The sequence below is a fragment of the Boleophthalmus pectinirostris genome, unplaced genomic scaffold (assembly GCF_026225935.1).
Source record: "Boleophthalmus pectinirostris isolate CB_2022bp ecotype Guang Dong unplaced genomic scaffold, ASM2622593v1 HiC_scaffold_853, whole genome shotgun sequence".
NCBI classification, from domain to species: domain Eukaryota; kingdom Metazoa; phylum Chordata; class Actinopteri; order Gobiiformes; family Gobiidae; genus Boleophthalmus; species Boleophthalmus pectinirostris.
In genome coordinates, this window is record NW_026571529.1 from 1 (window position 1) to 25,000 (window position 25,000).

The window sequence follows — 25,000 nt, forward strand, 5'->3', positions numbered from 1 at the left end:
TAAAAATAGGTCAAAGTCCAACAGAGTCTTAATCATCACAATTTCAATGGTAAAGAAGTGGAGGCAATTTAATGGTGCACTACGTAACTTTTATGGTGGGGGATCTACCACTAGCTTGCAACTGAAATACATGTGATTGAATGGCTAGCAAAACATATATTGTACCTCTCCACAGATCTGACCTATACTTTGGCCTGGTGGCGTCACCTGCTTGTGTCCACAGAGATAAATATGTTTAATGCCATACTGTGGAACAATGCAGTACCATCTACACTGGGGACAAGCAGGGTGGCTACATCAGAAAACACAAACCTTGACTGGGATATGCAGCTGGTTTTGGCACCAGTGATGAGAATGCTTTGTTGCTTTGGTCTGATTTGATTTTGTGTTGTGTTGGGGAAACCAGGCCTTCAGCATTACTTCAATCTGCAGCAGGTTGTGAAGGTATTTCTCACTGTAAGAACACAGCAAAGTGTTAATGTCCTGCATATCTAATTAATATGGTAATAAACTGTAAACATTGTCGCTTGAGGAAATGTATTGTTAAAGGTGCATTATGTAAAATGGTCAGTTACCTGCTTGCCTCCATGGAGATCTTACTGCTTTATCTATAGAATATGCTTGCCTCCATGGAGATCTTACTGCTTTATCTATAGAATATTCCACAGTTTAGCATGAACTCAAAGAATACATCTTTTCGGAGGTATTTTTGTGCAATAAAACCACAATAAATGTAAGATATCTAAGTTTACTAATGATATACTGTGGAACACTTCAATAACATCTCAATGAAGATGAGCAGGTAGCGAACCCAACCACAAAAGCTACATAGTGAACCTTTAAGTCTGTGTATGAATTTTGTATTTATATTGAGAAATTGTCTACATTATAACATGCTACTCAAACTACTTACTACTCACAAAGGTTTTAAACAGTGATACATTGAATGAAACTTTACAAATCCTTTCAGGACATTTGTGTAAGCTTGTAAATTTGCATACTGTTACTTGCTTACCCCATTTCAGGCTTCTGCAAAATACCCACAATCCTTTGCAGTCTGTCGATGGCAATGCTCTGCTGAAAACTGGTCAGGCCTGCAATTGTGACAAAAGACCATAAACAGGGTTAGCAGGCTGATAAATCAAAGAGATATCACATGTCTATGGAAGCTTCCTGAGTACACACCTTTGTCAAACCGACCACTTTTGAGTCCATGAAGAAGCTCCAGCAAGGGCCGATGAAACCTCTGCAGATCTGCACACTGCAAACATATAATGAAATGGTTAAATAAAAATGATTATTCTAAAAACATTCACACACATCATTATTACTTAGACATAGAATTAGAGAAGCTTTACTGATCCACAAGGGAAATTATTTGGACACAGTAGCTCACACATCACAATATTATAATAAAAAAAGAACAGAAATATAAATTATTCATTCAAAATAAGTAGCAATAATGGCAAGAGACTGGTGTCAGATATGGCATTATTATATAAATTTATATCCAGAAGTAAAAATGTAGTAATACAAATATATCTCAGCTCTGCACAAGGGGTGGGTAAGCAGAAAACGTGCAAAGATGAAGTTGTGATTGACACAGGAACATAGGGTTGCCTGTTACATAAGGGTGAATTGTTGTACAGTTGGATGGAGTATGATATGAATGTAGACCGGTATTTCTCACTGTTTGAGCAGATTATTTGAGAATGAGCTCCATTGTCCCTCTATAGTCTTATTACATCATTATATACAACAAAGCAATAATATTATATTATGTGCCTACTACCTGCCGCTCTTGTGCCAGTGCTTTAACTGTAATTTATTACCATTTTGCTTTAATTCCATTGTAGTGTGAGTTTTGTTTTTTGTGTGTAAATTATTTTGTATGGTAGATCAGTTTCATAATGGTTTACCAGATTTACTTCAACTGTTTAAACAGAACTAAATCAAAACTTGACAAGAAGACAAATTATCAAATGACCAAAGACTAATGAAAAAAACAGAACAAAATACAATGCATTTTGGTGTAAACAAAACCTGGACTACCTAAAGGCTAAACCAGGTATTAGAAAGCTACAAAGAATGTCTATACAACATTTAATCCAGGGCTGAAGTAGGACTTAACTCCAGCTCCAGTCAATAGTTACTGGATCAAACCCAATGTAAATTTCCCCTAGAAGAGACTTGTGTAACAGAACTGGCTCCTCCTCCTCACAAATTCACGCAATGGCAAAATGCAAAACAGCCAAGAGTGTGTTTTAAATTAGCTGTACCCACTTTTTGAGCAAACGCCAGGTCTCCCGGTGAGGCTGCAGACTTTTCCGTTGTAGAGTGATTTGAATGAGCCAGTAAGCATTGTCCAGAGTTTGGTATGTGTTTATCTTTGGTACAGGACGTGCTGGGTCGGCCACTACCTCCCTGCTCTTCTACGAACACGTCACTGGGAACAAAGTCTGGAGAGCTAGAGACGCTGCCTGTCGAATTCATCTGCAAAATAATCAAAAAATTAAATGATTATTTATACACATGTGACAATATTGACACACCCATGACGATCAAAGGTCTTTTTAAAAATACACTGGATTTATTCAGTGGTGTAAACACAGAAGGAACTTTAGCATAGACCACGAGGAAAGAAGTTATTAGACATTTATTATGGTCCTAGTTAAGGATGTCATGAAAAAATTGGTCTGGACTTTTTATTTTCCGTTGTTGTTGAATAATTTATTACTTAATTCAAAGGGCATTTCGTCTGGCCCTGAGATAGAGGCTTCATTATGTCATAACTGGCAGTAACCACTACTTACATCAGCAGTCTTTCCTTTTTCCTATTAGAGTATAACTTCAGTATTACTTTTTATCTCATTTTTTTAATGGTTTACTTGTGCTGAGTTGTGACCTTTAACACAAATATAATGCTTTTCAACATTGCAAAAAATCAGATATAGTTAAGATGCATTTGTTAGTGCACTCTATTTATGTTTTGTGTAAACAACTTTTTTAAATTTTAAAACTTGTTTTCAGATTCAGTAGGATACAGTTACTCTCCCTTAAGTAAAAGATCTTAGGCTTGTTTTCACATTTGTTCATTTTGCAGCGTACCTTTCTACCACTACACAGTATAGGCTATATCCTCATCTAACCTATGGTTCTTGTCCCCATCTGCCCTAGTGGAGAATTTGCACACAGCCAAGTCCTTGTTTACCCGAAGCAGATGTGGAGTGTCGCAATGTATCCTCAATGTATAGATATCAAATTACTCAAGAACACAAAACCACAAACAACCCCAGCGCGGGAACAATGCCAAGAACTTGTATTGTAACTAAATAAGAACTCCATGTACTATGGTGGTTGGGTGACTAATCTCTATTGACACGCCAAAAACGTGTCATATTATTATTACTCCGAGCGTTTGTGGAACATTTTGATCTGTGGTGTTTCCAGAACCGTCTGTGGGCGTAACTAATGTGCGCAGGTTATGCAAGGACAGCAGCTGGACTGTAGATTGTCACCTCATTTAACTTGTAATATTATGAGACGATTAAAACCCCATGCATGAGCGTAAAGCGCTATTTAAAGACTCGTTACACGGCATTATGCAAGATTCTCTGTGGTTAAAATAGGTGGGCTGGTTTTATAACAGCTGGAGCATGCAAAGAAAACTTACTCAAAGTTACTAGACAGTAGACACGGTGTTTCTCATTAATGCAGGAGAGGACTGCGCTCCCATGTCTAAAATTCTCCCACATGGCCTAAAATAACCTGGACTATTCTATATATTTACATAACAAATTCAGAGTTTGTTGCTTATTGCATATCTTAAACATAGTCTACAAAAAGATTACATTACTGGATAGCATTAAATAGACAGCAGATGGCATTTATTGGCCTACCCCATACATTGCATGAGAATAAATTATGCAAATACGCCATTTGTGCCACAAAAGTCTCAAATCCATGTGGACTATCCTAATATATATATATATATATATATATATATATATATATATATATATATATATATATATATATATATCATGTAATCTAAGATATTAAGTCTGAGTTATTTCAAGCATATATGTGTGTAGGCGTAGTTTATAATGAAGCAATATAGTTCTTACCTTTTGTGATGCGACCAAGAGACAATGAAAATCAAGTAGACATAGAAAAACGACCAAAAAGGCACGAGAAAATTATTTAAATAATTTAGTATGAGTCCACAAGTTCACATAGAATAGTCAGATTCGCCGGCTAAATGTATCGCTATAAAGCCGATGATGCGAGCTTTCCGGCTCCGTTCCTTTATAGTTTACCTTGACAAGTGTCCAACTCGTACTAAAGTCCCGCACGGAAAAGCAAACTGGGACAACACGTGCAAGAGGACGCAGAGATGTGATTGGCTCAGACGGATAGTACAGGACTGTGATTGGCTGAGAGATGGACCCAATGGTAGACCTCCTGGGCCCTGTTTGGTTAGATTTGTCTTTCTCGGACGCACGCATGGGTGTATCAGACTGGGACACACGTGGGACTGGTGAGGCTGTGGTAAAAACGAGTCGAGCCTCATTTTGTCTTTTTATGCGCGTCATAAGATTGGTTTACGTAAAGCAGGTGAGCGGGGTGCACGTGTTTAGAGGCTCGATATATTATTAAGTATTTATAATAACCCACACGCGTGAATTACAATAACTATGCAAGTCAAGTGGTATAGTATTGTAGTTCTACACACACATCTAGTTGCATTTGCAGTATTATATCAAATCACATATTAGCATTTTCCTAGGGCTTTGTATCTGCACTGTCTGGAATATTCCACAGTATGGCATTAGCTTTATATATCTATCCATTGTTTCCAGGTTGTGCTTTATTGCTGAAATGTAAAATCTTGAACAACATGCATTCTTTCTTTCTCTCAGCAGGATCCACAGAACTGACCTGTAAGTTAACTACCATACTGTGGCACATTCATTCAGGCAAAACAATTGCATCTCCTTGGCAACAAGCACAAGCAATTCCACCAGAAAGTTACATATTACGCCTTTAAGGATGCAGAAAATACTGTCTGAAATTGTTGCATAATGTTGAAATGGAAATTTTTGAGGTTATTTTAGGCATATTTCAACTATTTATTCATTCACATTTATTTTGTGGCTATGTTTGTTTACATTCAGTCATGATAAAAATATATTATGGTACTTTTGCATCATTTGGGAACATGTAAATACTTTTTAAATTTAGAAATTGTGAATTGAGTTACTGTAGTGTAACAGAATGTGATGACATGTACATTTATCAAGCCTCATCGACTGTACCCAGGGCTTACCTTACATACTTACATAATAAGATTGGTGCATGTTTCGAAGTCTTCTTGTATGCAGGTTTGCCACTGGAGAGCCCATACTGTCCAGTGCTGCAGTATATCTTAGACTAGGCGTGTTTAGACAGGATAATTACAGAGATGGAAACTTATATAAATAAAAAATGGGACAAATTATCCAAAGTCTAAAATAAGCTACACCTTCACTTTAAGATGGGTTTTAAACAGTAGCAATTAACTTCTATTGATACAACAGAGATTTAAAAGTATAATTTGTTCACTGGTTGTGTGAGGTTTATTGAGCTTAAATTGGTGGATTGCCATTGTAGCTATTTGAAGCTTTAAGCACAAACAATTGACAAAGAAAGTCATTTTGGAGGAGTTTAGTTACAGAATAAAGAAAAATGCATCACCATATTAACAGTACCAGCTTGCTGGACGTGCTAAAAATGTATTTCTGAAAAGCAAAGGTAAGGTGGACTTCTATAGTACTAAACAAGCGATGGTACCGCACTGATCTGTTGAGCTATAATGTAAAGTAAATAAAATAAGGTGTATTTCTCTATGTTCCAATCTTAATTTTTCTAGTCCCATGTAATAGTTTGTATTTCATTTAACGGTCCTGAAATTATTGAAATTATTCTAGTGAAGGTGTATGGGGTTTAAAAACACAGTGGAGCACTTCCTATCTGAGAGAAGAACTAAATATGCAGGGTTGGTGGGTTTAATGTGTGACGTTTCTGACGAGAACATTTTATAGCGTAGATTAGGAAACAGAGTGCTCTTTTAACGTTCTTTAAGAAACAAAGGAAATGTTGCAAATGTTAAACCCGACACATAATTTAGTTACAGCCTACCACACCCATTGTGAGTGCTGGCAAAAACATACTAAATGTATTTAGTTAGACTACTGTTTACCTGCATTAGAGGGGATTTTCTATTTTTCTCACTAATACTGTGCAGTCTGAAGTCTACACTTTGCATCAAATACCACAGTGTATTCCTTTGAATGGGAAAGATTGTGTTCTGAATATTAAAAAATAATAATAATAAATGTACCAAATACATTCACTCAATATTATTTCTGAAGACATATTTTCGGTACTTGTGTACTTCCCGACACTGACCTCACAGCAGCATAAAACATTAAAAAATAATCAAATAGGGACACTTTGGGTTCTAAACAAGTTAAAGTCCCACAGTGAGATATAGGTCACTGGCAGCACCCTCTGTCCTCACACTGCAGACAGGACCAATACGACCTGATAACCTTTGTATCCAGTAAGCGGGGAGTAAATGTTTAACTTTGTTCCAAGTCCAGTTGCAAAGCTTAAGTACACACATTAAAGCCATCCAGTGGATTAAATGTTCACTGACACTGTTACAAAACACATAAACACATGGCTGGCTTTACTCACACCACAATTAAACCAAGGTGACACTATTTTAAATGGGCAACTATAATAACAAACATTTCTGAATTAGGGGAACAAACTGATCAAACTTAATGGACAAAAAATGATTTGTATTGCAGCATAATGTCCTACAGACCTGAAAATATCTCTGTTTATGTGCAGATGTTATGGTGTTGGTGGATATAGTGGGACGCTGTACCTTGTTGTGTGGCCGATAAAAATGATCAGGTTAAACGTGTGTGTCTGTGTGTGTTTTTGACATTTCTTATAAAATGCTTTATAACTGATACAGGGCTACAGGCTCTTGCACAATCTTAGGGTAACATGATGAGCACAATTAAAATAGTTGGCTAGTGGTGTTTTATAGTGTGTCTGGAAACAGCTTGCCTTATCGATGTTATTACTTTAGTGTAGATATAAAGCAAAGTATTTTTACCAAACCTGTATCTGAAAACGTAGACCTTTGAGTAACTGATGTGATTCATTAAAGAAAGAGCAAAATAAAATCATTCAAATGTAATATGTGTATTTAACCAATCAATGTTTATATAATTGTAGATATAACATCATAACAATGTATTGACAAAATTCCCCAGTTCACACTTGAGCATTCTTGCAGTTTCCTTTGCTGGGCGATGTGTGTTTTCATGAAATATTTGTTAGTTCAATATACTCCATACGACTAGCAGCCAAGCCAGGGGTCTTCTCTGTTTGTCCGGGAGATGAAGGCGATTTTGCGTGCCATTTCAGAGTGGTAGATTCTCCTGCAGTTCTCAAAGTTTTTTCGGATTCGCTCCCGGCATGGCTTCTCATAGTAACGCCTCCTCTTCACCGTGTCAATGATTCCATCTTGATTCAGGACCCTGAAGAAAACAACAATAAGGTCCACTTAGAATAAGGTTTCCATGTATTTAACACGGGGGTACATGACTCTATTGTCATCTGTGTTATAATGTTGTTTCCTCATCAGATACCTGGAGTTGTGTTTTGTTTCATTCACACATGTTTAAGACACTAACCCTGCATATTTAGGCTCAGTATTTCCTTCAAAACTCTCCACCTTGTGATGTAACACTGAAATACAGGAAGTGCTCCACCATATTTTTAAACTCCATATACCTTCACTAGAATAATTTGGATGATTTCAGACTGGGAATTGCCAATCTTCACTGTACTAAAGGTAAAAGGTAGCGTTAACTTGAAAACTACCACTACATGACATCACAAGGTGGAACAGAGCATTTTGAGCTTTGAAGATATATAGCAAAGGAGAAATTAAATTTGTCAATTGGACAAATGTTGACATACACCTTTGTAGACAGACTACAAATAAAGTATTACTCAGACATGTGACATGTGAATGAACCAAAACACAACTCTAGTTATGTTTCTGATTAAGAAACATCATCAGAACATATGACTTAAAGATCACAAGAGTCAATTATGTGTAATACAGTACTTTAAAGAATGTGGTATTATTATCAGGATTATGACTGATCTTTTCAGACTATTAGTCAGCATATAGCCTATAAAAAGCAACTCACTTCAGCAGTACTTCAACTATTTGCACTGCTAGTTTGGCATTTGCAGTATTCTGTCCATACTGTAGTCTGTCTTTATTCAAGCACGCTTTTATCATAGTTTATATTTTACTACTTCCATTCTTTGTGTTATGTTGTACAATATCACTAAAGTGCTTTCTCAGTTTGTGAATTTCATTCACTGATAATGTCAATAAAACTTTCTTGTACTGTATTATGCATAGATTCTAAATTACTTCCCCAGTATGTATGTATTTATTTATTTTTATTAGATTTTTTTTAGCAAGTCCCATTAAGATCTTCATCTCATTTTCGAAAGTCATGAGTTAACAGTTAAAAACATAAAGCCTACAATTATTAAAATGCATAATAAAATGTACATTTAAATATTTGTTGAACCTGCAGTCCACAAGACATTCAGGTAAACAGTTGCAATGGTCTAAAAACATGACCATAATATTTCAATAAATATTTACTTTGAATGGAGTGTCCAGTACCTATATTGTAATCATTTTGAAATTTGACAGTGCGTGTAATGGTCTACTTTGGTTACGGAATGTCAGTGCTATATTGAAAATGATTAAAAGTGACAGAAAGAGTTTATAACCCAAACCGTGAAGGACGCATGCGTAGTGTTATGACATTCAAAGGACAGTACAGTGCTTGGCCTTAAAGAAAAATTATTCACGATCGACAAACTCATAGAAAACATATTTGCCTACACCTCACAGACTCTGACCTGGTTAAAGTCTTGAATGCGGCGTCCACATTTCCATCTGGGACCATCACTGTCCGAGCAACGAAGCGAAGGTGCCGCGCCATGATGGACCTGGTGCTCCCCGTAATGACGATCGTCTGGAAACAATGCAGTGAGATGGAATGGTCCGCGTCAAAGTGCAAACGCTAGATGTCGCATTTCTGCAAAAATACATACGTCATCTTACTAGAATAAAAGACGTCTGTCCTTCAGTGTTGTAAAGTTGCAAAAATACACTGAAATCATCAACAACAGGCCTTGCCAATTCTACTCAGCTAAAGGTAAATATTGCTGATTGTTTACTTGAAAACTACTGCTTCATGACATCAAGGTGGAAGAGCATTTTGAGCTTTGGAGATAGATCCATGAGAGAGACTTATAATTAGGGTGGCCAGATTTTCATAATCTGAAACTGGGACATCCCCGGTTTCAGGTGATTGGTAATAATAAAATTGTGAAACGAGTGCATTATTAAGGAAAACTGTTATGCTCTCGGCCCATTCATGACTTATATTATTAAGTGTGAGCCAATATAGTCACATTTTCTTTATGTTTTGGTCATTTTTAAGCAGTTTTTATGTAATTTAACTAAACAGATGACAATTTATGCCTCTCTTTACTGTTGGCGGGTATCAGATTGGTTAAAAATAGGAACACCTGGGACATTTCTTGTTTAAAAGTGGGACAAATCAAATGTTTTGGATAAATCTGTTGAGACAGGGGATACAGGGCTCAAAACTGGGACTGTCCCAGGTAAATAAGGACGCTTGGTCACCCTACTTATAATAAAAGATTATTCAAATCACGCAAGACGTCCTACCCGCACAGACTCGTGGCTGTGGGGCTTCACGCTTGCCACATGAAGGATGGACCAAGTGCTGCGTCTTGGTGCCACAGAGACGACAGTTCCACTGACAAATACACTGAAAAAAAAAAGAAAAAAACTCCAGGTATGTTTTTCAATGAGGTAACAACATTGCTGCATGGGTTAAAGCTCACAAGAGTCAATTTAATATTAATATGTGGAAATTTACAGCTGGTTTTGTTAATTTCATTTGAGAAGAGTAAAATTATCCCCCGACGAAAGATGGATTTACCTACATTTTACATATAGCCTTATATAGCTGTGCTGACAGCGTTATTTTATCTCATGGCCTGAAGCACGTTTGTGAAACAGGTGCACTGGTGTCCAGTGGTGTTCTTTCAGCAAATCTATTATGTATTTTTTTTTCTTTTTTCTGATCTTTGGTTGGGGTTGTAACGAACATCTCTAACTGAGGTCAACCAGCGGTGAGTCTGTATTAACCACACCACTACTTTGCATTTAAATGTGCTTTTATGTGTTTTCTTTGTATAAAACATAGCTGGAGAGGTTAATTCCCATGTTACAGTAACCCTATAGCTTACAGTATCTTGTGTATGGTGCCACAGGGAGGAATGCAGATAACATCACAGCTCCTTTTGTTTGGTGAATCCACTGCATCATGTTTCCAGGCTCATCTCCTCTGATCCAGACCTGTTGATGTCTTGTTGGCACCGTTTACTGCAGGAAAATATTGACACAAAGTAAGAAGAAGCAGAAAGCTCAGTGAACTGAAAGATCCTATATTACACAAAATGGATTTTTGTGAGTTTTAAGCCAATTGTAATGTTGTTGCCTCCTCAAAAACATACCTGGAGTTGTGTTTTGTTTCATTTTTTCACATTGTCATGTTTGAATAATGTTTGAGTAGTCTGAATAAATAATCTGTCTACATCTCTAAAAAACATAATGCTCTGTTCCAACTTGTGATGTCATGATGGAGTAGTTTTCAAATTAATGGCTGGTTTTTACATTTAATCAGTGGAGAATGGCAAATCCAAGGCTGAAATGATCAAAATGATTCTAGTGAAGGTGTATGAGTGTTTTCTGTTTTCTGAAGAACTCAGCCTAAATATGCAGGATTTGTGTGTTAAACTTGTGTGAATTAAAAAAAACACAACTCCAGGTCTGTTTGTGATGAGGAAAAAACATTGTAACATAGATCAGATAATAATATAATATGGGCCCTTTGAAGCTTGAAGGTTTATTCCACATTTAGATTGCTTTTTAAAAATTAAGTTCTGTATCCTGTATGTTTCACAGTTTTGTATGTAACCTTTCTCCCCCCTGTTTGTCACCATGGGGATTATTATGGTTTATCGCCTTGCCTATAATATTCTACAGTAGCATGAACCTCATCTGCTTCCATGGACACAAGTAGGTGGCGCCACCAGGCCAAGTTATATGTCAGATCTATATGAGGCGAATGCATGTTTTGCAGCAATGAAATAATGTGTAACATAATAAATGCCATGCTCTGTAGCATCCCAGGCAAAGCAATATCATCTCCATGGAGACAATCAGGTATCAAACCCATACTCACAAATGTTACACAATTAAATTTGTACAATATGAACAATGGAGGAACCTCATAACTGCTGTGGGTCTTTTTTAATCTTGTGTATGCCCTAAGATTTGTCTGACATTCCAAGTGGTGTAGTGATAATCATTTAATATGAATCTGGTTTACTCAAGTTTTAACTAGTAATATCCCAAGGATGTAGTATATTTATACTACAAAGAACATTTCATCTTCAAATACTAATCAATTTCACTTTCAAGTACCCCTTGGCCTCTTGCATAGTCCAAATGGTCTTTGTATTCCTGGTTGGAAAACACTGGCCTACTCTATAATGAGCCTCATTTTAATATGTCAGTTTTTATCACCTGTTGTGCCCAGGATTGGGCAAGGAAAAAAAGACAAGTTATCACACTAATCAAAACACATAGTCCCTATTCAATAGACCTATGCCATACCATTATCTTTTGGTTTAATTTGATTTAATTTGAGCCTATTATAAGACATAGAGGCAAAATAAATACACAAACTGTAAAACAGATTGAGTTTAATGGTGTCATTATATGCATTTTTTTTCTTGTGAGCTTTAGATTATGCAGCAATGTTGTTACCTCCTCAAAACATACCTGGAGTTCTGTTTTATTTCATTCACACATGTTTTAGTTATTAATATTTATTATTTGACTGTCTACATCTCCAAAGTGCCAAATGCTCTGTGATGTGTGGTAGTTTTCAAGTTTACAACTACCTTTTACTATTGTTTAGTGGGTATTGTAACTTTTAGGGCGGAAATTTTCCAAATGATTCAAAACCACATTTAAAACCACAGTGGAGCATTTCTTGTATTACCATATGACATCAATAAAGCCAAACTATACTCTGAGTATGCTTTTGATGAGGTAACATCATTTTAACATAGATCAGAAAACGCTGTAATATGGGCCTATTAAAAGTGCACATTTTACCTGTTCTGAACAGCTGGATCTATTGTGCAAAACCCTCTGGACATGAACCACATCTGCTCACTTTAGATATGAGCCCATTATGTGTCACTGATACAACACTACAGCTTTAAACCAGGCTCTGCTCAGTGTCAGGACAGATGCCTCCAGCTGCCAGTGTTATCTGTGAGTCTGTCATTACCTGCCCCACCTCCGCTCTCTAACACTTTAACACACTATCTGATTTCACATACCAAACATCTCTTACAGGCTATAATCTTATACCTCTTTATTCGCTGGAGATGTAACATTTTAAAGACGAGATTAAGTACAGTGAAGGCTGAAGGCCCCATATTATGCAGTTTTCTGATCTATGTTATAATGTTGTTTCCTTATCAAAAACATACCCAGAGTTGTGTTTTGTTTCATTCACACATATGTAATACACAGATCCTGCATATTTAGTCTTCTCTCAAAAAATAAACACTCTGTTCCACTTTGTGATGTCATGTGGTAATAAACAAAGTGTTTCATTCTGTTTTTAAACTCCAAACACCTCAGTTGGATCATTTCAGCTCTGGAATCGCCAATAAAACTTTATTTATTTAGGTGGAGATGTCAAAGGAGACTTTTTATGCACTCATTTGTAGGTATCAGCAGGTAACCAAAACCATTTCCAAGTTTAAACCAAGTTTATTGATTATAGTTTTTATTTAGCTGTGTACATGGCTCAGTTCGATCGCTATTATTAAAGAACTACCACTCTAGCCATAAGTGATAAGAAGGTATTCTGGCCATATAACCTTGGAAATTCCCAGTCATCACTGAAAATACCAGGTGCACAAGTGAGGCAGCAGTCAGTGCCGTTGCTAGCCATTTGGGTGCCCTAAGCACAAATGCTTTGTGGTGCCCCAGTATATATCACCCCGCTCCGCTCCGAATGACCAGTAATTCAGAATTTATCACTGCGGTTTGCTTTATTTCCAAAACAAATACACTAAACATGAAAGTTAAAATTATAAATTATTTTAAAAAAGGCTAATTTTGTGTAATGACTGCAGACTGAACATTGAACTGCACATTGTAAACACAGAACAAGTATATAATTGTAAGTAATAATCTGCAAATTTTAGGTAAATAATGTACATAAGTACAAATAATTGTGCAATAGAACTTACTCAATCAAGGAACTTTAAATAAGAAAGTGAAAAAGAGAGAGATTGAGAGAGAGAGATTCAGAGAGAGCGAGAGAGAGGCAGAGGGATTCTGTTCGTGCTGGCAGCGGCTTCTCACCGCTCTCCTTGCACTTGGGATGGATAGTGTTGCGAGGATTCATGAACCTGATTTTTTGGTGGTGCCCCAGCGAGCACTTGGTGCCTTACACACTGTTTATATTGTGCGATGGCACTGACAGCAGTGGAACTTGTGCATACTGTTGTTGTGCCTTTATGCATGTCACCTTACCCACAATGCCTAATATGAATGTGGTGTGTCTGTGTGAGTGTTGGTGGTGGTCAGAGTGGCAGATCTTGCAGAGTGGCAGTCTGGCTTCCGTCAGTCTGCCCTAGGGCAGCTGTGGCTATAGCAATACATTTACCATTACAGACTGTGGAATGAGAAAATAATGCTCTGTAAAAGTCTTGAAAGGTCCTGTAATTATTATTCATCTTTCTGCTTGTTCCACTGTTATTGAATAGAGTTATACTTTTATCTGGTAGGGCATCTGACTTAAATAATACACCAAATCAATACACAACATAGACATAAGATTTACTGTGACAATGACAAGGAAAGTCTAGGATTTACCGTTATGAAAACAGAAATTAATTATCACTTTAACTTCAACATCAAACCACTTACTGGAAAATGCATTTTTTCAGCTGGTATCCAAATCTTTCACCACCGCGCTGAGACGGAGGCAGAGGCAGCCCGTCACTGGGGGCGGGGGGGGGGGGGGGGGGGTCCAGTCCCCTCTCCACACCCCTCTCTCCCCTGTGCATCACATCCAAGCAAGCCAATGAATGAAGGCATAGATGAAGAGAGAAAAGCAGGAGCTCGTCTACAGAAGAGGGACAGACCGGGACTAGGCGGACCAAACACAACAACAAGCAACTTTAAGTAAACTGCAACTGCACAGAAATGGAGAAGAAGTATGCAGACTTTTCAGGCAAATGGAAAATGAAATCTTCTGAAAACTTTGAGGAACTTTTAAAAGCGCTTGGTGAGTTAACCAATTAGACTAATGCGTGTATTTAACTCAGTAGCTTATGGTGCAAGCATTTTACCAACAAAAAAATAGAGTTGATTTACCCAAACATCTTTAGGTCTTCTTGCAAATTCCCTCACCAAAAAGCATTGTAGTTCAGTGGTTATGCTGAATTTTGACTGACCACATATTGATTGTTGCGTTAAAGGTGCATTGTGTAAAATTTCTGGTGGAGGGTTCGTCAAATTCTTTTCTCCATAGCGGTGGAGAAATGTTTCACAGTATGGCATTACAGCTTTCTATCTTCATGGAGACCAAATCAGACCAAGTTACAGCTCAGATCTGTGAATAGGCAACCCCACTTACAGTCAGAATGTTTGTTTTTCTCTGTATTTTTGAGCTATAAAACCACCTGTAATTGAATGAATGTAAGGTAGAGCATTTTAATGTCATACTGCGGAACACTTCAGGCAGAGCAATGAGTGAGCAGTCCATAGACACAAGCAAAGTTACACAATGCACCTTTAATACAATATGAGCAGGAGTTTTCATTTTGACCATTTAAAGATGTAGCTGGAGTGTGAAAACAAGCTTCCATGTGGGAATTAAAAAATTATGTTTCTTTTCTAGCAAGTCTGAACAGTAGATACTAGTGTCGATGCCAGAAAGGGATTGCATAATGTTCAGGATCAAAATTATTAAACTGGGTAAGATCTAATTTGCTGGGATGGTTTCTTGGCATGAAGAACAATAGCTACTTTTGCATGAAGACAGAGAAACCAGTTCACCTTGATCCTCCGTGTTACTCTGACTGACAGGTTTCATATGAAGCCAATTTTTATACAAGCCAGCGTTGTTGTGTATCTGTAACAGCAGGATTAATAGCTGTGTTCTCATGCATATATACAAGAGTTACAAGAGTTTATGTCTCTTTTTTTTTTTTTTTTTGATTTTTGATTTTTTTTTTCTTTGCAGACAAAAAACTAGGCATGGTACAATATAAAAATTTCATGGTTAAAATAATTGCGCTTAACGATTATGTAAGTTGTTGACAGTTTAAAAATGTTATGCATAGGATTAATTATATTTTTTATATTATGAATAAACAACCATTATAGAATTGTACTTATTATTTATGAGTGAAAACAACAACGATCTGGAAGAAAATATCAAGGTAAAGTAGTTTTTTTTAGCACATTCTGGAGATAAAATGGATAAAAGATCTTTGTTGGCGATTTATTGGAAAAAAAAATAAAATGTGTCCAAAGGTTGACACTTGTGACATAAATTCAATGTTATAGATTATAGGGAGCACTGTTGATCAGATTCCATGTTATTTTCCTCTCTTCACTTAAAGGTGCATTGTGTAACTTTTCTGGTAGAGGGTCCATCAAATGCTTTTCCCCATGGAGATGTTTTTGCTTTGTCTGGAATGTTTCACAGTATGGCATTAACCTTTCTATCTTCATGGAGACCAAGCCAAACCAAGTTACAGGTCATATCTGTGGAGAGGCAACCCCACTTACAATCAGAATACTTGTTTTTGTAGATATTTTTGAACTATAAAACCAGCTGTAACTGGATAAATGTAAGATTGAGCTGTTTAATGTCATACTGTGGAACATTCCAGGCAGAGCAATGACATATATCCATAGAAACAAGCAGGTGACAGATTCCCAACAAAAAACGTTACATCTTTGTAAACATTACATCTTGAATAAAATGTAACATGAAAAAATATATAGTTCTTTTAAGGCACTGAAATTGCTTTGTTTGTTTTGAAACTAAAAGGCTTCAATGTGTCTAAAAACGATTATGGAAGAAATACGCACTGCACAAAATTGGAGCAATTTCTGGTGAAATATTGCGTAATGAACAGTGGTGGAAGAAGTACTCGAATTTGACACAAAAAAGTACTAACGTAAAAGTAAAAGTATCACATGAAAAATCTACTTAAGTAAAGTACCTGTTTAAAATGTGCTTAAAGAATAAAAAGTAAAAGTGTTTCATGCAGATTTTGAGATCCAACAAAATGTCAAGTGTAGAGATGTTACTAAAGATTTGTGCAGAATTTTCTTCAATAGAAACTACTGAATCAATTATTGCAGATTTTTAAAATTTTGTTTTTTGTAGCTGGTGTTATTTGTATATGCTTTGTTTGCCGAAAGTATGAACATGTTAAAAAATAAACCCCTCATAACTCCTCACAAACCCCTCACACAATAAAAAAAAAAAACTTTTACTTTTCAGTCTAGTAGTGCAGTGGAAAGTACAGAAACCTGCTCTCAAATGTAATGAAACAAAACTAAAAAGTATCTACTTTAAAATGTACTTAAAGGTGCATTGTGCAACTTTTCTGGTGGAGAGTCTGTCAGATGCTTTTCTGATGCCATGGAAATGCTATTGCTTTTTTTTTTTAACTGGAATGTTTCGTAGTGTGGTATTAAATCTTCCTATTTGCATGTAGACCAAAGCACACCAAATTACAGGTTTTTCTAGGTAGGTTTGAGCTATAAAACCACCTGTAATTGAATAAATGTAAGGTAGATCATAGAAACAAGCAGGTGACGAACCCTCTATCAGAAAATGTACACAATGCACCTTTAAGTAAAGTACAGATACCTACACTTTTTACTTCAATACAGTACTTTAATACTTTAACATTCCACCACTGGTAATAAGCTGCCAATCACTCTGTCAGTGGCATAAGATCTGCTAATCCACTCAAACCCACAGGTCAGTATTACATATAGTGTGGTCCCCAAGTCTTGTAACTCACCTCATAGCCCTGGACTTAATCTCGACGTGACCTCTATACGCGCCTATAAGTCTATGCATTGTCTAAACTTCATATATGAGACTTTGGTACATGTCAGCGAGGTCAGAGCAGGGGCAGCCAGTGGCATCCATTAAAAATCTGAAGACAAACAGGCCGTGGAGGAATGAAGATTGGTCTCATCTGAAGCAGGGTCCTCATGCGGTTGTAATTAGAGTCAGTGTAAACGGAACTAAGCCTTAACATGGGCCCCACAGCTAGCCTGTTTTTCCTCCCTCACCCTCTGCAGGCTTATACGCAGCTCGGTGCCAACTTTACTAAAAAAAACAGACAGAATTATATTTTAAATATAGTTTATTGGACAAATAAGTTGTAATATTTTGAATTTATACTTAAATAAATATAAATTAAAAAGACTTAGACTTAGACAAACTTAATTGATCAATAAGGGAAATTACTACTACACAGTAGCTCACATATCATAATATATTATAATAACAAAGGGCAAAAAATATAAATGGTAATAATAAATTCTAAATAAGTAGCAAAAAAGATAGCAAGTGAGGTGTCATATAAGACATAATTATAAAAGTGTATATGCAAAGTACAAGTATACATTATAAATCTTTAAGGTCCTGTATTACTCAAAGTTGAGTTTTGTGAGCTTTAAGCCGCATTAGAATGTTGTTATCTTACCAAAAACCTGGAATTATATTATGTTATGTAACCCTTTATTATTATTCTCTCTATGTCCAAAGCTCAAAATGCTGTATTCAAACTTGTGATGTCATGTAGTGGTAGTTTTTGACTTAACAGCTACATTTTACCTTGTTCAATAGAGATGATCTAGCCTGATTCATCAGCCAGTTTTACTTCATGGAAACCGTCTGACCTTGCAGCATTAGAATTTGTTTGCTCGATGGTAAGCGGATACTTTTTTCATTTAACTAATCACTGCTATTTGGTTGTGACTTATGTAATGCGCTGTGAACAGGGTTAACTGGTATTTATTTAGCTTTTCCCAAATCCCGTAGGTAGAAGGGCAATAACGTCTTTCCCTTTGACAAAATTCACCAAACATTCTCTTTGTTCCAGCTTTAACTCCTCAATCTTGGGAATCGTTGCCAACACAAAATGTATGGCTCTTTGCTGATTGGCTGGTGCCCAAACTCACACTTCTGGGGCTTTTGTAAACCGTCTTGTGTATTCCAATTGCTGACCTAGTCGCTGAAGAGAAATGAAATTGAGCAGAGGCACAAGGTGGCGCTAGCTTGGCTATAGATAGACAATTCCAGGGCTGAAATTATCCAGATGATTCTGCTGTGAGGGTGTATGGCATTTAAAAACACAGTGGTGTGCTTCCTGTATTACCACATGACATCACAAGGTGGAACAGAGTGTTTTCTGTTAGAGGGAAGAACTCAGTCTAAACATGCAAGGTTTCTGTGTTTAACATGTGTGAATGAAAACAATCAAAACACAACTCCAGGTATGTTTGTGATGAGGAAACAACATTATAACAAGGATCAAGAAGTACAGTGTAAATAAGATAGTTAAGCTGTAATAGTAGCAGTCACAAGATCCCCACCGCTGGCAGGACAAACTGTTCTTGTGTCCTTGGGCAAGACACTTCACCCGCTTTGACTGTATGTACTATGTTGCAATATTTAAAGTGTATTATTGGAGAATATAAACCACTTTTAGGAGAGGTATTCAGATATGCTCATACTTAAACATGGGCCACATTAAAATTATGATTAAAGTGGATCTATAGCTGGCACCAGGACTTAACCAAAGAAAGTGTGAAAAAAAATGTGCATACTTATTTTCAGTTAACCCCAAAGAACATAGCCTGGTGACTGGTCAGACCTATTATTACTTTCAGTGAAGAGGGTCTGCAGCTTTTCCCAATAAAACCTTTTCAAAAATCCACTGGTAACATGGCCTTCCCCCACCCCCATAGGGCCCCCTGACCTGCTGCAGGGCTTAAAATAGGACTTTATGCCTGCTTTAGTTCATAAACCAGAGATGAATGAGATTTAAGACATCATCCTGTTTTAGTACAAATCCACTGGCCACGAAAAGTCCAATAGCAAAGTTTAAAGGTTCTATATTAAGCAGAATTGACTCCTTTGAGCTGGTGTTGTTTCATTCACACGTTTGAGTAACAAAATGTCAAGACATCACAAAATGGGAGTGTGGAGTGTTTTCAGTTTGACAGAAGAACTCAGCCTAAATATGCAAGGGTTGTGTGTTAAACGTGTGAATGAAATAAAACACAGCTCCAGGTATGTTTGTGATGAGGAAACATATTTACATATTTGGACATATTTAAGTTAAGTTAGTTTTGTGCGAGCAAACTGGAGTTCTAGAATAACATGCACGCAGTGTGTTGATCAGTCTAAGTACTGAATTTACAGCTTCTTGGCTGAAAGACATTAAAACATTGTGATTACATGGAATCTCTAATGGCTATGTAAAGGTTCACTGCGTAACATTTCTAGTGGAGGGTCTGTCACCTGTTTGTCTCCATGGAAATGTCATTGCATTTGTCTAGAATGTTCCACAGTATAGATTAGACAAGCAGGTAACAGCACTACGCTACATTACAGTTCAGAAAAGATATTTTATTTTTGAGCAATAGAAAAGCCCATAATGAATAAATAAATAAATAAATACTGGATTGATATGTTTAATGTCATACCATGGAACATTCCAGACAAAAGAACAACATCTCCATGGAGACAAGTTGATCGCGGATCCTTCACCAGTAAAGTTGCACAGTGCCCCTTTAAGAAATATTGTTAAGAATTACAGATGCCAACTGTATTCATTCTGCATCACATATAACTGCTGGAAATATTTGAAACTGAATTCAAACCAAGCCTGTTTGTGATTTAGTCCAAATGGCAACGCCTTTACAGGCAGACAGCTTTCGAGAGTCTGAGAAAACTTCTGAACTGTTGAGTTGTAAAGTCATTGGCAATAACAAATACTGGCTAAGCATTAAAAAACACATGGACTAAAAAGACGATACTGCAAATGAGGAGCCAAAGTTACAACGTCCAAATAAACATCTCTCTGGGGGAAAATTTGGGCTGCCTGTGGAAACTTTAGAAACTCAATCAAAACCAACACAGACTTTTTCAACGAGAGCAAATGCTGTTACATTTTTTCCACTTATCGCCATCTGAACTCGCAGCGTCTTTGAACAGAGGCCATAGAGGTCCCTGTTTGAATATGAAAGGTCGATGCTAGGTTAGTGAAATGTAGGTTGGTACAGTAGTGGTAGTTAAATTAAAGGTCTTATATTACATAAAATTTACTCTTGTGAGCTTTAAGCCATGTTGCAATGATGTTACCTCCTCAAAAACATGGAGTTGTGTTTTGTTTCATTCACACATGTTCAAGTAATCTTTTGTTATTATTAGTCTGTCTTCCTTCTCTTGTTATGCCATTGAGGTGGTAGTTTTTAAGTTAAGAGCTCCTTTTACCTTCAGTTCAGTAGCAATTGACAATTATGTTACTGAAATCATCCAAATGATTCTGGTAAAAGAGTATGGAAGGTAAAAACCCAGAGGAGAACTTCCTGTATTACTAAAGGGTAAATGGACACATTTTTATACAGCGCTTTTCCACTTTCAAGGCACCCATTCACACAAACATTCATACACCAGTGAACACAGACACTGGGGGAGAGGTGGGTTAAGGGTCTTGCCCAAGAACATAACATCAGCATTCATTTGTGGGAACTGGAATCTTACTGCCAACCTGTGGGTCAGTGGATCTGACCGCTCAACCAGTGATCTTTATGTCGAGAGCGCCAACCTTCGGATCAGTGAACAAACGCTCTACCAGCTGAGCTACAGCCGCCTTTACTACATGACTTCACGAGTCTTCTGTTTGAGAGAAGAACTCAACCTAAATCTGCAGGCTTTGTGTGTTAAACATGCGTGAATGAAACAAAACACAACTTCAGTATGTTTGTGAAACTACATTCGATCAGAGAATGGTGTAATATTGTCCCTTTAATAGTATAGATGTACATTTTACATGCCATAATGCTGATAAGAATTAGCCGTGAATGAAAGGACAAATGTAACATTAAAACATCCAGTAAAACAAATGTAAGCCAGGACTAAATCAGGGCTTGAATCAAGTCTAAACTTGAGACTCCTGGGTTTGGTACAGAACTGAGTCTGGACATTTCTGAACTGGTTATTTCACAGTCCATTAACATTTTGTGTGATACTGGAATCTCAACATGTTTGCACATTTCTGATGGACTGCCATAACACATGCTTTTCCTTAAAGGTACATTGTGTAACTTTTCTGGTAAAGGGTCCATCAAATGCTTTCCTCCATGGAGATGTTATTGCTTGGTATTAAAACTTTCTATCTTCATGGAGACCAAACAAGACCAAGTGAAAGGTCATATCTGTGGAGAGAACCCTTCTCACAGTCAGAATACCTGTTTTTCTAGATATTTTCAAGCTTTAAAACCACCTATAACTGAATAATAATAAGGCAGAGCTGTTTAATGTTATATTGTGTAATATAAATGAGTCCAATGTATTTGTGTATTTGTCTTTCTCTGTTTCAGGTGTAAATGTGTTTCTGCGTAAGATCGCGGTGACAGCGGCCTCCAGTCCGGCCGTGGAGATTTCTCAGCAGGATGAGACTCTGTCCATCAAAACCTCCACCAGCGTCCGCACCACCAACGTGTCCTTCACTGTAGGAGAGACCTTCAACGAGGCCACAGTGGACGGGCGCCCCTGCACGGTACTACCCGGGTTTAGTCCTGGTTTAGTACTTGTATAGTCCTGGTTTAGTTCTGGTTTAGTACTTGTATAGTCCTAGTTTAGTACTGGTTTATTAGTGGTTTAGCTCTGGTTTAGTCCTGGTTTATTTCTGCCTTATTCCTGGTTTAGTTCTGGTTTAGTAGTGCCTTAGTTCCAGTTTAGTCCTAGTTTAGTACTGATATAGTCCAGGTTAAGTCCTGGCTTAGTCCTTAGTTTAGTGCTGGTTTAGTCTTGATTTAGTCTTGGTCTAGTTCTGGTTTAGTGGAGGTTGTGTCCTGATTTTGTCCTGGTTTAGTCCTGATCTATACCTTCTTTAGTCCTGGTTTAGTTCTGTTTTTTTCCTGGTATAGTTCTTGTTTAAATCTGGTTTAGTCCCCATTTAGTCCTGGTTTAGTCGTGGTTTAGCACTGGTTGTGTCCTAGTTTAGTGCTGGTTTAGTTTTGTGTCAGTGTTTAGTCATAGTTTAGTCCATTTTTAGGCCTGGTTGAGTCCTTATTTAGTCCTGGTTTAAGCACAGTCCTTGTGTCCTCTTATGGTGTAGTATTGATAAAGGTCTGATTTGGTCCTTGCACTACTTAAGTCTTAGTTTAGATCAATATGAATATATATATTTTTAATATCATTGTTAAAATGTAAAGAATCACTGCTTCTGTGTGAAAACAATCTGTAGCTGTGGATGGAGCAGTAACATAGACGTAGATTCACAAGCACATGGAAATCATTTAGCTGGTGATAATGTAGAGGTCTGGTCTTCATTCTTGATTCCTACAGTCATCGTGGTCATATACGGGGTTTCAGTGTAAGAAAAATGTGTTGATATGTAGCAAAAAGACCAGTGAGAGTGGGGGGAGGGTGTCTAACGCTGATTTTATGTGTTGAAAATCTGTTTTTTATGTTACTGGGCTATTCTGAAATTAGATACTGACTGGAAAATATGGTTAGTTTCAGTATTCCAGTAAACTATATGTTTTTCATCTTGATCGGGGAATACTAACTGCACTTAATAAGAATAATAATCTACTAATACTCATGCATTTTAGAAGAAGTCATACCTCAAGTTAAAGGTCCATTGTGTAACTTTTCTGGTGGAGGGTCCAGTGTCTCTTGGAGATGTTATTGCTTTGTCTGGAATGTTTATGGTATTAAACCTTTCTATGATCATGATGACCAAATCAGACCAAGTTAAGGCTGAAGTATAGTTCTGCGTCGATTCAACGCGCACTGCCGCCGTTGCCTTGTCGTCGTCGTTTTTGATTTATGGATCTGCGCCGAGGTCTGTGCACCGCGAAGTAATTCACTGCCAAAACGCTAGGGGGCGACGATATCTGTCCATTCATATATACGGTCTGTGTGTATGACCCGCAGACGTATAATCTCTGAAAAGTTTAACATGAACCATCTCTAACGCGATAAAAGCACAGAACAGACTCACCATTAGTACAATATCCCTCTGTCACAGAAAGAACACTCATATTCCACTGAGTCGTGTCCTTTTTAAGTCCGAGAGAAGCTGACCAGGAGCGAGCTGTTTTTTGAGCGCTTTGTTTATGCAAGTTAGCCATGCGGTTTTAAGTTTCGTTTCTGTAAAACGTAAACACATATGCGCAAAGCTGCATTAAACACATTATTTCTCAATGTATACTGAAAGAAAGAAAAGCCGACAGGAAATGTAAACAGAGCGGTGGTACGGAGGACCAATCACAACTCTTATCATCTGCGTCGCTTCCCCTGCTGACGCGTAGTTAGAAAATTTCGGAGGTGCACGTCGGACGACGCAGAGGCTCTGCGTAGGGGGTACGCGTCGACGATTTGACGCTGGACCGTAAATTGGCCTTTAGGGGTCAGATCTGTGGAGAGGCCACGTCGCTCATAGTCAGAATACCTGTTTTTTTGTTTGTTTTTTTTTTAGGTTTTTGAGCTATAAAACCAAGTGTTACTGAATAAATGTAAGGTAAATTTGTTTACTGTCATATTGTGAAACATTCTAGGAAGAGCAATGACATATCCATAGAAACAAACAGGTGCTATTAAAGGTAACTTTTCTGGCATAGTGTCCTTCACCTGCTCTTCTCATGAAGATGTTTTTGGTTTGCCTAATATTCCACTATTTGGCATTAAATGTACCCTACTAGCATCAGGATCCGCCGCGGATCCGCCGTGGATATTTTTTGCTATGTGGGTATATATCTTGCATATTTTACAATTGCAGCTGCTTGTTACAAAATACATGTGCTTATTACCATGCTATACCTGGAACTATACAGGCAAAGCAATAACACCTTCAAAAAAGTTATGTAGTGCATCTTTAGGTTTAGTCAATCAAATGACTTTGCTTTCTCCACCAAGGAGAATTAAGCACTCTGAGTAGTTTATGATTATTCTTTACATTATTGGCTGCAAATTCAGTTTTGCAATGTGTATATATGACAAAATAAGAAAAAAAGTTCAGAAATTACACCCTGTAGTAGTATTTAAGACTTTTAGTAAATTTGCACAGCTTCCCAGTACATTCTAAATACATGGGTATAGTATATGGTAATACTGGTATAGTACTGGTTAAATCCTGGCTTAATCCTGGTTTAGTTTTGGTTTAGTTCTACCTTAGTCCTGGTTTATTCCTGGTTTAGTCCTGGTTTATTTCTTGTTTAGTCTTGGTTTAGTCCTGGTTCATTCTGATCTAGTCTTGATTTAGTCCTGGTTTATTTCTGGTTTAGTTCTGGTTTAGTCCTGATTTAGTCCTTATATTCAAAATACACAATACTCAGAACAGGCAGCTTCAGTCATAAGTCATTTTGTGTTTCCAAATCCCTGAACATTACACGTGTTGCTCTAACCTCCAGTTCACTTTTTGCCCTTCC

General features: G+C 37.2%; 3 protein-coding genes across 4 annotated transcripts; 1 reads left to right on the forward strand and 2 right to left on the reverse strand.

The window, feature by feature from the left end:
- Positions 1 to 41: 41 nt before the first annotated feature.
- Positions 42 to 4,341, reverse strand: LOC110167446 (circadian-associated transcriptional repressor-like). Of its 2 annotated transcripts, XR_008633755.1 has the most exons (6): positions 4,128 to 4,341; positions 2,284 to 2,493; positions 1,186 to 1,261; positions 1,016 to 1,094; positions 576 to 650; positions 317 to 454 (listed from the first exon to the last, which is right to left on the reverse strand). XR_008633755.1 is itself a non-coding variant. In XM_055166534.1 (5 exons), exons 2-5 carry the CDS (start codon positions 2,491 to 2,493, stop codon positions 298 to 300), a joined length of 522 nt encoding a protein of 173 aa, XP_055022509.1. In that variant the 5' UTR covers positions 4,128 to 4,341; the 3' UTR covers positions 42 to 297. The 2 variants fall into 2 exon arrangements, 1 of the variants encoding a protein (XP_055022509.1); XM_055166534.1 differs by lacking the exon at positions 576 to 650 and having other exon boundaries at positions 42 to 454.
- A 2,921-nt stretch (positions 4,342 to 7,262) lies between these two features.
- On the reverse strand, positions 7,263 to 9,177 carry mrps21 (mitochondrial ribosomal protein S21). Its single transcript, XM_020932701.2, has 2 exons — positions 9,019 to 9,177; positions 7,263 to 7,601 (listed from the first exon to the last, which is right to left on the reverse strand). Exons 1-2 carry the CDS (start codon positions 9,099 to 9,101, stop codon positions 7,421 to 7,423), a joined length of 264 nt encoding a protein of 87 aa, XP_020788360.1. The 5' UTR covers positions 9,102 to 9,177; the 3' UTR covers positions 7,263 to 7,420.
- A 5,250-nt stretch (positions 9,178 to 14,427) lies between these two features.
- On the forward strand, positions 14,428 to 22,133 carry LOC110167268 (cellular retinoic acid-binding protein 2-like; the record flags this gene model as incomplete). The annotated part of the gene is made up of 2 exons (XM_055166535.1): positions 14,428 to 14,579; positions 21,944 to 22,133. Coding segments are annotated over exons 1-2 (272 nt in total), but the record flags the coding sequence as incomplete, so codon positions are not given.
- Positions 22,134 to 25,000: the final 2,867 nt, after the last annotated feature.